The sequence below is a fragment of the Podarcis filfolensis genome (assembly GCF_964270895.1).
Source record: "Podarcis filfolensis genome assembly, chromosome: 10".
In the NCBI taxonomy this organism is placed as follows: Eukaryota; Metazoa; Chordata; class Lepidosauria; order Squamata; family Lacertidae; genus Podarcis; species Podarcis filfolensis.
This window is the reverse complement of record NC_139612.1, coordinates 50,490,349-50,502,099: the sequence shown is the minus strand read 5'-3', so window position 1 is coordinate 50,502,099 and position 11,751 is coordinate 50,490,349. Positions and strand designations below refer to the sequence as shown.

General features: G+C 44.4%; 2 protein-coding genes across 5 annotated transcripts in view; one reads left to right on the top strand and one right to left on the bottom strand.

Moving 5' to 3' along the window:
* Window positions 1-110: 110 nt before the first annotated feature.
* Window positions 111-3,615, bottom strand: MTERF2 (mitochondrial transcription termination factor 2). The gene is made up of 2 exons (XM_083574142.1): window positions 3,335-3,615; window positions 111-1,663 (listed from the first exon to the last, which is right to left on the bottom strand). The coding sequence occupies exon 2, from the start codon at window positions 1,626-1,628 to the stop codon at window positions 462-464; it is 1,167 nt and encodes a 388-aa protein (XP_083430268.1). The 5' UTR covers window positions 1,629-1,663; window positions 3,335-3,615; the 3' UTR covers window positions 111-461.
* A 5,584-nt stretch (window positions 3,616-9,199) lies between these two features.
* The window catches only part of CRY1 (cryptochrome circadian regulator 1), a 35,925-nt gene continuing 33,373 nt past the window's right edge, over window positions 9,200-11,751 (top strand). Inside the window, exon 1 of one of the 4 annotated variants that reach the window (XM_083574106.1) lies at window positions 9,200-10,416. In XM_083574106.1, coding sequence (XP_083430232.1) covers window positions 10,259-10,416 — 158 coding nt within the window. In that variant the 5' untranslated portion in view covers window positions 9,200-10,258. The remainder of the gene's footprint in view (window positions 10,417-11,751) is intronic. The other 3 variants (XM_083574105.1, XM_083574108.1, XM_083574107.1) reach the window with 3 other exon arrangements.

The window sequence follows — 11,751 nt, the reverse complement described above, 5'->3', positions numbered from 1 at the left end:
GGAGTGCTTAGAATCCAAGATTCCCAGCACTCTTAAGGAGTGTGGCAATCCTAATGGTAGGATGTTAAAATTATGCAACTGTGGCACTACAGGGCTATTTCCTTAAGGCATTGTTTTGAAAGCTTTTATTTGTCAGCTTACTGAAAACTGATACAGAATGACCTGGTGGGTTTATCTTTCTTTTGGTTAGTATATTGCACTCAGTATCAGCAACACTGTTAACAGCAGCATCTTCAAGTTAAGTTTCTGATAAGATGGTGTCCAATTTGGTGGAGAAACTTGCAATCCCATTACTCATTGAGTTCCATGTTTAAAAAAATTCATTTAAACTGAAAGAAGTAGGGTGTGAATAAAAATCCATTTTGAGTATCAATTACATTCAGTGTTCTCCAAGTATAAAAAGTCACCCAACCTCTTTCATCTCAAACTCCCATGTGGCATTCTTAAATACATTCCAGAAATTAATCTTCAATGTTTAAAGGAGCAACTGGATTAAATATTGGCCTCTCCTTTTTTTCTTGTATCTTTCCGTAAGTAACTTCAAAATCCTTTTTTGTCCCATTCAGGTATTCTAGAGTTCTGCCTTTTAGACTGTATCCTATGGCATCTAGTTTTTTAATCCTATATTGCACTATTTCTGCTGACAGTTCTAACACTGCAGGTGTTTGTTTAATTTGGTCCACAGAAATTCCCACCTTCAATAGCCCCTCCAGTCTTTCTTCCAGAACTGGAACTGAGTAGTAGAGAAGGGCAGGGCATTTTATTATTAGCTCTTTTAACTCTTGATCACTGCATTTGAAGATGTTCTTAGAGAACAGCAGGCTATTCTGCATGCTACTAGGGTTAAGTTGAAAAACAAAGCCCTTCAGCTTGGATAGCAGACTCAAAACTTCAAAGTCAGTGAATTTGTTCTTCTGAAAAAACCCCAAATTTTCTTCAACAGCAGCCGAAGAATTTAACAAAATAAATGGGTTTTGACTCAGTAATTTCATCATCCAGTTCTTCATATTCTCCTGTGAACCTCCTAGGCTTATATAGTTACTTTGTAGGGTTTCTATCATATGCTTGTTCTTTGCAACAGGATTATAAAAAATATTTGATGCACTTGTTAGGAGCCGGCTGATAACCGCATTTTTCAGTCCCAGGTCTTTGAAGAACCTAACATTGGCTTTCTGGTTTTCATAGTTTTTAACTGTAAAAAAGGAGTCTGGGAACCGTTTTATTAATTCAACTAGTTGTTTTTCATTTTGGCAGACTGATAACCACAATTCTCTCTGATAATGGATATCTGTAGGGCTACAAAGAATTGCCTCAGGACAACGTTCAAAAATATATGCCACAGAACTCTTGTCAGCTCCCATTTCTTGCAAAATCTTAGCTGTTTCCTTGACGTGCGTCACCTCTTTTGAGAGCACCCATGGCTTTAGCCTACGAATCTTCTTGATATCCACAGATAACTCATAGAGGCTTTGTACAGTGGCCTTGTTCTCCCCAGCAGCAACATCAGATGTATATCTAAAATGCAGTAAAAAGTTTCTGTTGTGTCTTTGATTCCATAAGGCTGAAAGAGCTGGCAACAGCAGGCGAGGCTGAGATCGCAGAAATAGATTTGGAGCAACGTGGGTCATTTCAGTTTGTGATTTAGCACTATGTCTGAGAAGGCCTGAAAGAATGAAAGCATTTGAGATAATATTAATACTGTGCCTGTTCAACTTTTTTTTTGGGGGGGGGAGAACAAGAAAACAATCTTTTCCCCACTTAGGGGATTTCTGCTCCTGTTTAACAACAGTCTTTCCAGGCTGCAATTATGCTCCACTCTGTGGCAGCTGCATTCAAATATTCATATTTAAATAGTGTGTATGCTGTGAAGTACTTGGCACCTTCTGTCTCAGCCAGATATAAATGATAAACGACTGGTAATCTGTAGCAGAATTTATGTTAGTAGGTCAACAGAAACTTGCAATGCAAGAGGCTGGGTGCCTGTTGCTACACCTCCTGAGGCCTAATAGGGGGTAAAATAAAACCGCACGCTTTAACTGCCAGAGGAATTGATCAAGAGGACCAAGGAATGGATGGGAAAGCACAACCACCTGCTACATCTGTATTGTTAAGGTAAGTGCACCAGTCACCTTCACACACCCATGACAGTTAAATCTATTTGTTTTCATTTTTTTAAAGGTCCCATTTCACAACCTTACTCTCGCCTATTTTGCGATGCCTCTATTTTTTCACCATCACAGAAGCAGGTGGAACTTCAGGAGACATGCACTATGTTTTTGGCAAAACTTTAAAAGAGCTTTGGTCCCTTGAAGTACCATGGAGGTAGCCATGTTACTGAAAAACCCTCCCCACAGAGGCTCCCCTATTGTACAACTTTTGTTATATGCTGAAGACGCACCTCTTTTTTATATTGATAGGAGTTTTTTTGGGGGGGGTCAGTCTGGATGATGCCCCGAGTCCCTTGAGATCCTGAATCTGTGCAAGCTTGCCAAACCAGTTCCTTTATCTTTAAGGTAAAGATTTTGGCTAGCCATTTAAGCACCAAAATCAGGACAACCAAATAAGTTACCCTGCTTGGAAATTGGGGTGGCGTGTATCAATATATTTAGGACACATTCCAGTTGTGACTGCTATGGGAAGAATGCTAGAATCGGGTTGTAAAGTCTGCTTCTTATTTATTTTATTATTTTAAGGCTGGCATAAGCAGGACCAGATTTAGGTTTGATGAGGCCCTAAGCTACTGTAGGTAATGGGGCCCTTTATATGTCCAGCTGTCCTTTGTCAACAACAAATTGTCCCTGTTTTTTGTGTTGAACATATGCTATATGGTAATTTATGGACCTAACAGGTATCTAAAGCCATTTGCACATAACAAAATATGTATTTTATCAAAGTAATTGTTGAACTGAAATGCAATTAAGAAGCTGCATATTAATAGTAAAATAATTATTAAGCCCTAGCGTAAAATGATTGGGGGCCCATTACTTACATCACAGGAGCCTACACAACACAAAACACTGTTGCTGTATGTACGTTTTATTTTATTGGTTTTTTGTCTTATATTTTGGAAATGTTCATCCTGGGTTTTTCCCCATTTTGGGGGGGGGGGCCAAGAGAGTGGGGTCCTAAGCTATAGCTTGTTTAGCTGATACGTAAATCCGGCACTTTGACCAAACTGCGGGAGGCAGTGGAAGACAGAAGTGCCTGGCGTGCTCTGGTCCATGGGGTCACGAAGAGTCGGACACGACTAAACAACAACAACAAATCCGGCACTGCACTGGTGGCCAGGTGTGTGCCAAACACCGTACTGTCCCTTCCAGCGAGAGATACTTACTAAATCGGAGCTCAACCCACACACCGCCCTTGCTGGATGACCGTCGGTTTCCCTTCCGTAAAGCTGCTGCGGCCGGGCTTTGCTGCTGCCTCCGCCCTTCCCTCCAGACCAGGCCTCGGCGATCCCTTGGGCGCTTGACCTTGCACTGCCCCGTCCCGGATCCCCATCCTCAGTGCAGACCCCGCGCGCGCGGCAGCTCCTCCGGGCCTAAAGCGCGACGGGAGATCCGGAAGCGCAGCAAAGGGGTGTCTGTGTTCCCACCAATGAAGAGGCGGCAGTAACAGCCACCCGGGCACGCTTCTTGGCCATACCATTCATTGTGCGAGGCAGAGGGAGGGATGTAATTCTGGCGGAGCGAACCATTTTCACTTTTGCAACTCGGGTTGGCGGCTGTGACAAGCCAGAGGAGTGATTTGAAACGGATTTGTTGATGTTGTGATTTTTTTTTTAAAGGAAAAAGAAGCACAAGACGAACACACTGTTCCCTGCAACCACCCCTTTGCATAATAACGGCAAAGGACAGAAACACTTATTTGCAAAAGGGTGGGAGAAACTGAGATACTTATTCGCAGCATACATTTTTAAAGCACATTTCTACCACTTTTTACACTCATGGCTTTCCCCCAAAGAGTCCTGGGAACTGTAGTGTACGTAATGCCCAGCACCCTCAAAAAGCTACCGTTCCCAGGACTCTTTTGGGAGAGCTGTTTAAGTGAGCATTGGCATGGACTGACATTTATTCGGCAGCAAGTTTTGAAATTTGAAATGGTGCAAAGCGGACAATCGCTTCACTTGGACGGGTTAATTGATGAAACTCCCTTCATCTGATTGTCGTTCTTGACAGGCACCAGCACAAACAGAATACATTCCTTCCTGAAGCCATGAAGCACGCAGTTTAGTATGCAAACTAAACATAAAAGTAAATGTTAATGTAATTGCCTAATTTTTAAGAAGTAGGAGAGGTTCTTTTTACATAATTTTAGGCTAGATCAGTAACGCAGTAGTCAAAACTAACGCAGGTATAGATTCTAATTATTATAAAAGCAGCTTGCAGGAAACTGCATCACGTGGAAATCTTAAAAAGAAACAAAACTTTTCAGGTGTGGAAACATGTCATTAAAAGCACACTCAGGCAACACTAACACCACCTTGCACTTAACGTCGTCGTAACAAGCACCATATGATTAGCAAATTACAGGGTTTGTTATACTCCTAGCTTTCAAAGACATTAGATGCTTTGGATTTCTTTCTTGCTTCATGGTACACAATGTTCTGCCAAGCCTTAGTACAGTACTTAGTGCAAAGAGAACTAGTGTGGTCAGGGCTGGATTTAGGTTTGATGAGGCCCTAAGCTACTGAAGGTAATGGGGCTGTTTATATGTCCAGCTGTCCTTTGGGAACAACAATTTGTCACTGTTTTTGAAATGCAATTAAGAAGAAGGATATTAATAGTGAAATAATTATTAAGCTCTAACTGTATGTAGGTTTTATTTTATTTGTTTTTTATCTTATACAGTATTTTGGAAGTGTACACCCAGGGTTTTTTTCCCTTTAAATTTTTTTGGGGTCGCCAAGAGAGTGGGCCCCTAAACTATAGCTTGTTTAGCTTATATACGTAAATCTGGCACTGAGTGTGGTACAACTATGCTTCTTCAGGAGTTCTTTCACATTTTCCTATTATTTCCAATAGATTAGCATACAGGAAGGCAGGGAAATAAGGAAAGGTTGGATATATTTCCCCCCTTTTCTTTGATGGGGTTCCTACTAAGGGCTGCATTTCAGTTGGCTGAAGATCTTTTGTTAAATTTCAGTGAGTTTTGTGACTTGAATTTATCCTATTAGAGTCTGTTCAATGACTGTCAGCAGACCTTAATGAATTGGGTGTTTTTCTATGTACAGTGGTACCTCGGGTTAAGTACATAATTCGTTCTGGAGGTCCGTTCTTAACCTGAAACTGTTCTTAATCTGAGGTACCACTTTAGCTAATGGGGCCTCTTGTTGCCGCCGCCGCGGCGCGATTTGTGTTCTCATCCTGAGGTAAAGTTCTTAACCCGAGGTACTACTTTCGGGTTAGCAGAGTCTGTAACCTGAAGCGTCTGTAACCCGAGGTACCACTGTACTGCTGCTTTTCTTCCGGGGTGGGAAGGTGCTTGTATTTGCATATATATGGCTCAACACAGCTGCCTACATTTTTAGACTCTCCATAGGGGTGTGGCTATGACAGACATCAAAAGGGGCAGAACTGCCAAGAGCTAGAGGTCGTGGATTGTAGCAGAAATATGGAACTCGCATTGTTGTTTTAACAAATAAATTTCATTATCAAACACTGCTATGTTGGGTGCTATTCCACTGCGCAGCCCTGAAATAATTTTGCACTGAGGAAAGAACCATGCATACAATCAGAGCTTTGTTGTTCTTTTTGCTCAGCAATTCCCTCTGTTCCTCAGTTTTACTAGTGGTGTGTCTTATCAGCAAGTATTCTATTGCTATTATGGGCTGCATGGGGTGTCCCACCAACTGTTGTTTCTTAGGAAAAGGAAGACCGGATATTGAACTGTCTGTTCCCCAATTGGTGGGTTGTTTGAACAAATCACACATTAATCTGTGTGAATGAAGGCATAGTTGCAATTAGACCTCTCGTAGATCTAGCATTATTTGGGAGGGATTTGTTGTGGCAAAGATAACAATAAAAGGGATCTGAATTGTTTTGTCAAAGTGTATTGTGTCTGAGGAGTGCTCCGATTCCAGTTGGATCAGTGATTCATTATACCACAGTTTGGACTTTTTTGAAGTGTGTTATGGCAAAAGACATTATGAAAAAATAAATTTTGAAAAAATAAATCACACTTACTTAATGCTCAGTGAAGTTCTGTGAGGCTGGCTGCCAGACGTTTGCTTCAGTACTAACTGTTGGCATCTTAAAGACCTTCACACACATACGTGGTTTAAATTCTGCAACACACTGGTGAGTATTCAGCCTTCATTTTGGAATCCCTGTCCTATATTGAAGAAGTAACTTTCTCACCAAAGACTGTAATCTGCCTTCTTTTGCATAAGGAAAGGAAAGGTATGGTAGCATTCTAGAACAAGTGTTATCCTCCCATCTACTTAAGCATCCCTCTGGACATCTTTTTTATTGTGCATTCATTATTATTTGTGCTTGTGATGGTATCTGGGTGGTTATACCTGATCTTGCCTTGCATACTGTTTGCACCTGCAAACATTTTGAGGTAGACACACAGTGCTTCATTCACATTCCTCCACTGCGTTAGGCTTATGGAGAAACCCTTCCCTTGGCTATTAAAGGAATGTCTTTCAAGTAGAGGTCTACCCTTAAAGACAGTGGGCCATGCTCTCTCTCTTGAATTCCTCAGTTCCTTTTCTGTATCTGCATGGTACTTTTGAAGGGGATGGAGGTAGATTACATCTAGCACACATCTAACTCCAGTGGTCAGCCTGTGCCTGCAACTTCATCCTACTGTAGTGACACATGTGTCACTATTAATCCATGCCAACTGCAGAATGAGCAACCATAGGCTTTGCAGTCCATGATACCAGCAGCTAAGTCTCCGAACATGTGGAAAACTGCAAAACATTTTTTAAACTGCTGATGCAATTTGTTATTTGATTGTATTTACTGTATTTTATGCTGTACCTCACCCCGAGAGACAAAACTGAAGATCAGCTAATATTTTTTTTCAATAAATAATGCAGTACCTACATTCTTAAGATACACAATCTTCATATGCCCCAGCTTCAAATTTAGCATAAAAGTGAAAGTGTAGGAAGCTGTGAATTGTTAAAAATACAGGTCAGTCTTTTTATAGGATTAGTTTCCTATGAAAGAGGGAGCACTGGAGATTTGTAGTGTCTTTGTAGTAATCCACTTAATTGCAAGTGAATATGCTGAGCAGGTCAAGCACACAGTTAATACTAGATTCCCAGCGACATTATTTTGGCCCCATAAAACCTACACCACCTTATAGTGTATTAAACAGAAGCTGTCTGCAACCCCCTCCCTCTCCCAAGCCTCTTAGGTACTGTTAGACCAGGCATGCTTCCAAAGTGGGTGTGACCCAAGGTGGCTTGGATGTGAACACCTATATACCTCATTATCATGAAACCAAAGTCCCTAAGGCAAACTCTCTTCACATAATGTTAAAGATATTATTCTGTTGCACAATCATCTGGATGTGCCGTAGGCTGTGTACACACTAAACCTAGAAAACACATTTGAAGGGTATTCTTTCCCTCAAAGAATTCTGAGCACTGTAGTTTGTTAGGAGCTGCTGGGAATTGTAACTCTGTGAAGGGTAAACTAACAGTGCCCAAAATGCTTTGCAGAAAAGAATGTGTTTCAAATGCTTTGTGCGTATACAACCCTAGTCTTCAAATTCCCACTAAATCAGCACCTCAACTTACTAGGGTCACATCCATGACATACATTTAAAGGTTCCCCCAAAGAATCCAGGCAACTGTTGTGTAGTAAGGGTACTGGAAATTGTAGTTTTGTGAGGGGCAAAGCTACAGACTCCATGATTCTCTAAGTCTAATAAGGGAAGCCATGTGCTTAAATGCATGGTATCTTCAAGTGGCTTTGAAAGCAGATATTCTGAGAAAAAATGCACTCTGGGAAAAGTATGTGAATTAATAGTTTTGCTTGCAGCTACTTTCCAAATGGTGTAGAGCAATTTTTTTTTAAGGCTTCTGTGTGGTAAGAAATGACAGGGTATGGGCTTATTTTGGTGCAAAGTGGATGAAAATGCAGGATAGCCTTGACCAATCTAAAGTCTGTCTAATCTAATGTTGTTGGCATAGGAGATACTTCCTATTTCTGTCTAGCTTGTTTAGAGCAAGATTAGGGTATCCACTTTATCAAATATAGACTTTTTCATTTATGAAGTTAGGCTTTGGAGAGGGAATGAGCAATTTATCCCATCAAACTGGCTTTCTCCTGTCCCATTATGGAAGCTGTGAGGGGAGAAAGTAGGACAATGGTTCCACTCTTGCAACCACATTACTGTTATTTTATTATGTTGTAATTGTTTTTGTTGTACTCTTTGTCTCCCTTTCTCTGTGGAGTGTGAGAAAGAGGGAGATCCATTAGATGCTCCAGATTACCGAGGCAGTGTAAACAGTACAGCTTCCAAACAGGAGCCATCAAATATTCCCACACGAAAGTAATCTGCATGGTAGAAATAAGTACCAAAACCCGCCTTCCCATCTGTGTCTCCTCATTTGCCTCAGCATCTCCGTCAGTGCTGCAGGTCCTGGTTTAGAGGGAATCTCAGATGACATAATCTGGGTTATCGAGTAATGTGAGAGTAGTTTATACTTTTTGTTAAAAATATGCCAGCAAAAACTGTATATCGAAGTTCTTGAAACTATCTTCTGAGAAAGGTCTGCAAAAGTCCATTTCCAATCCACAATTACCAACACTCAGCTGCATCCTCATATTGGCGGGCGAACCTTTAAGTGAACTGGCACTGGTAAATAAAACACGAGCAGAGGTGGGGTTTTATTTGCCCTACGGAAGAGGTTCTGGGTTTTTATTTGGCTACAGAGCGTGGCGAACTAAGTAAATTAAAATACAGCGCATGACGCGGACCGTAACAGTGGCAGGGCGGAAGCACCACTGCGAGGTGACAGCGAGGCCGCAGCCGCCTCACGCACTTCAGTTACATAACGACGACTTCTCAAAGGTTCGCAGCGCTGCCTCTTCCCGCCCGCGTCGCCATCCGTGCGAGCGGAAGGACCCGAACGGCGCGCTCGCCCACGCCTCACCCATGTGTTGCAAACACGAGCCGCGCACGGGCTGGCCCAGGCGGCTGCAATAAAAGCGGGGACGGGGGGAAGTAGAGACACCAGTGCGCGCACCCCGCACGTACATGCACGCGCGCATATGTAACCCAGCGGCTCCGGCGCCCGCGCGCATTTACGCGGCTCGCCACGCGCTTAGCAGAAACCTCCACCGAAGCCCCGTGCTCATCCGGGACATTCGCGCCCGCCCTGAGGGCGTGGTCAGGAGGCCGGTTAGCCACGCCCCCTGACCTCATTTTGTATTTGTTTGTCCGTCGACTGAGGGCGGCTCGCGGCTGGAGCTTCGCCGTTTCAGACGAGCTCGTCCCTCTGTGTGTGTGTTGATAGTGCTTTAAAGGAAGCCGTTAAGTTTTGTGGCTTTGGTTCTCTCAGCCCCGCGTGGCTCCCGAGCTCTGCGCTACGCGCGCGCGCGCGCAGAGATACCCGCTCCTTCCCTCCCTCCGCCAGAAACCCGTAAACACATTTCAGAAACGTGAGACGGCCGGAGGTCACGTGCTGCGCGGGCAGCCAATGGGGAGGAGGGGGCGGTGCCGGGTGGCTCCTGTAGTGCAGGGTTGCTGCGCAGAGTCACAGGGCGGGCGGCGAGGAGAGCGGCGGCCGGTTTGTGGCTGCGTGTGAGGGGGAAAAAAACATCCAGGAAGGGAACTAACCGCCGTCCGTTCAGCTCGAGCCGGGTCTGCGTCGAACTCCGCGGAGCTCTTCGACCCCCCCCCCATCTTCTAACCGCCAACTGCGTGGAGCGGACGCGGGGCTGAGGAAAGAAGGGGTAATGCGTTTCTCGCTGGAGGCCATCGCCACTGCCGCCGGAGCTGCTGCCGCCTCCACAGCCGCAGCTGCCGCCTCCACCGGGTCCTAAAGCCGCCGCTGCCTACGGCTCCCCGCTCCCCTTGGCTCCCCTGTTCCTTCTTCTGTATAACCCCCCCTGAGGGTGTTTTCCCTCAGTGGTGGGACCCCGGCTCGGCATGAGCCGCGACGCCGACTTCATTTATTCCTGAACAGCCGGTCTTCCCTCCGACTTATCTTCCCCCACCCGCCGCCTCAACATCCACCGGCCTCCGCCGCCAGGAGAACCTGTGAGGGGAGTAACCGGGCGCCCCTCGGAAGATGGGGGTGAACGCGGTGCACTGGTTCCGCAAGGGACTCCGGCTCCACGACAACCCGGCGCTGAGGGAAGTCATCCAAGGCGCCGACACGGTGCGCTGCGTCTACATCCTGGACCCCTGGTTCGCGGGCTCCTCCAATGTGGGGATCAACCGGTGGAGGTCAGTGAATGAGTGGGCGCGAGGATGCGGCTCTTTTTTTATTTAGCCGGTCGGTTTTTATAAATCCCCATTCAGAAGGTTCCCGGTTGCGGGGAGGAAAGGGGGGGGAGGAAATGGGAGAGGTTTGGGCGTCGTCTGCGCACGCGCGTTGGCTGCTGGTTATACAACGCCGTTTCAGCTACTGTACTATGTAACGCCGGTGAAATCAATCTTGACGTCCTGGCACTCGGAGCTAACGAAAGGACGGCGCACTTCGGCTACCCGCTTATGTTCTCAGCATGACTTGATTTTTAAAGCTTGCCATTTCCCATGGGAACGGATTGCGTCGTTAACTTAAGCAACTGCGCTTCTCTCACTGCATGCAAAAGAGTGCTGATTTAAAGCGATGAATAAATTCTAGCCCATGTTGGTGTTGTCAAAAGGATTTTTGGGTACTCAGAAAAATTGTATAGTTCAAAACTTATACAAACAAAGCTGGCCCAATTAAAAAACAAAGCAAAACCCACTAAATCTTCCCTCTGTTTCCTGTTGTCCAGCCGAACAGGGTAACAAATATTTGTGAAAGGCTCCAAAAATTATACCCATTACATGTTTGTCACTGTCTGCTTTAAAGATGTGATCTTGAGTCTTAGCTTTCACTTTAATGCCCTTGCTGTGCAACAGAGGCTTTGCCATCCTAGGTTATATATGTGTGGCCATGATGCTCACCTTCCTCTTGCTAGCTATGACCTACTCCTAATTATGCCCTTTCCAGCCTCTTCCTTATGCTGGCAGCACTGAGGTAGTTGTCCTTGCAGTTCCTTCTGTTGCTGTGCAAAGCAAGACATAACCTCACTTGGATATTTCGCAAGCAGTGTTATGCTCATTTTCCAACCACAGACATTGTGAGGCTAAGAGGCCTACTAAAAGTTGCTTCAAATCAATAAAACATTGGGGAAACTTGTGTATATTTGTATGTAGCTGTTCCAAATGGTGCTGAAAAGTTAGGCAATGAGAGCTGTATCTGATTTTTTTTTTTGTGAGTTCAAACTTAATAGGTTAGTTCTTGTCACATAAACACTGTTCAAAACTGGTGTCTGGTCAGTAGCAAAGGTAGACAAATGATATGGACTACTTTGACATTCATGGAACACAATAAAGATGAAGAGGATTATCAATCGCTGTAAGGAGTGTGCAGGTCTTTCAAAGGAAGCTTCTTAGTCAGTTGCATTCTGAACTAATTAAACCAGTTTATTGTGAACCAGAACTGCTAGATATCCACGTGTGTTCCATGGCTAATTCACAGATAACTAGAAAACTTGGTACATAATGCTGCTGGGCAACTTTTACTTGGAG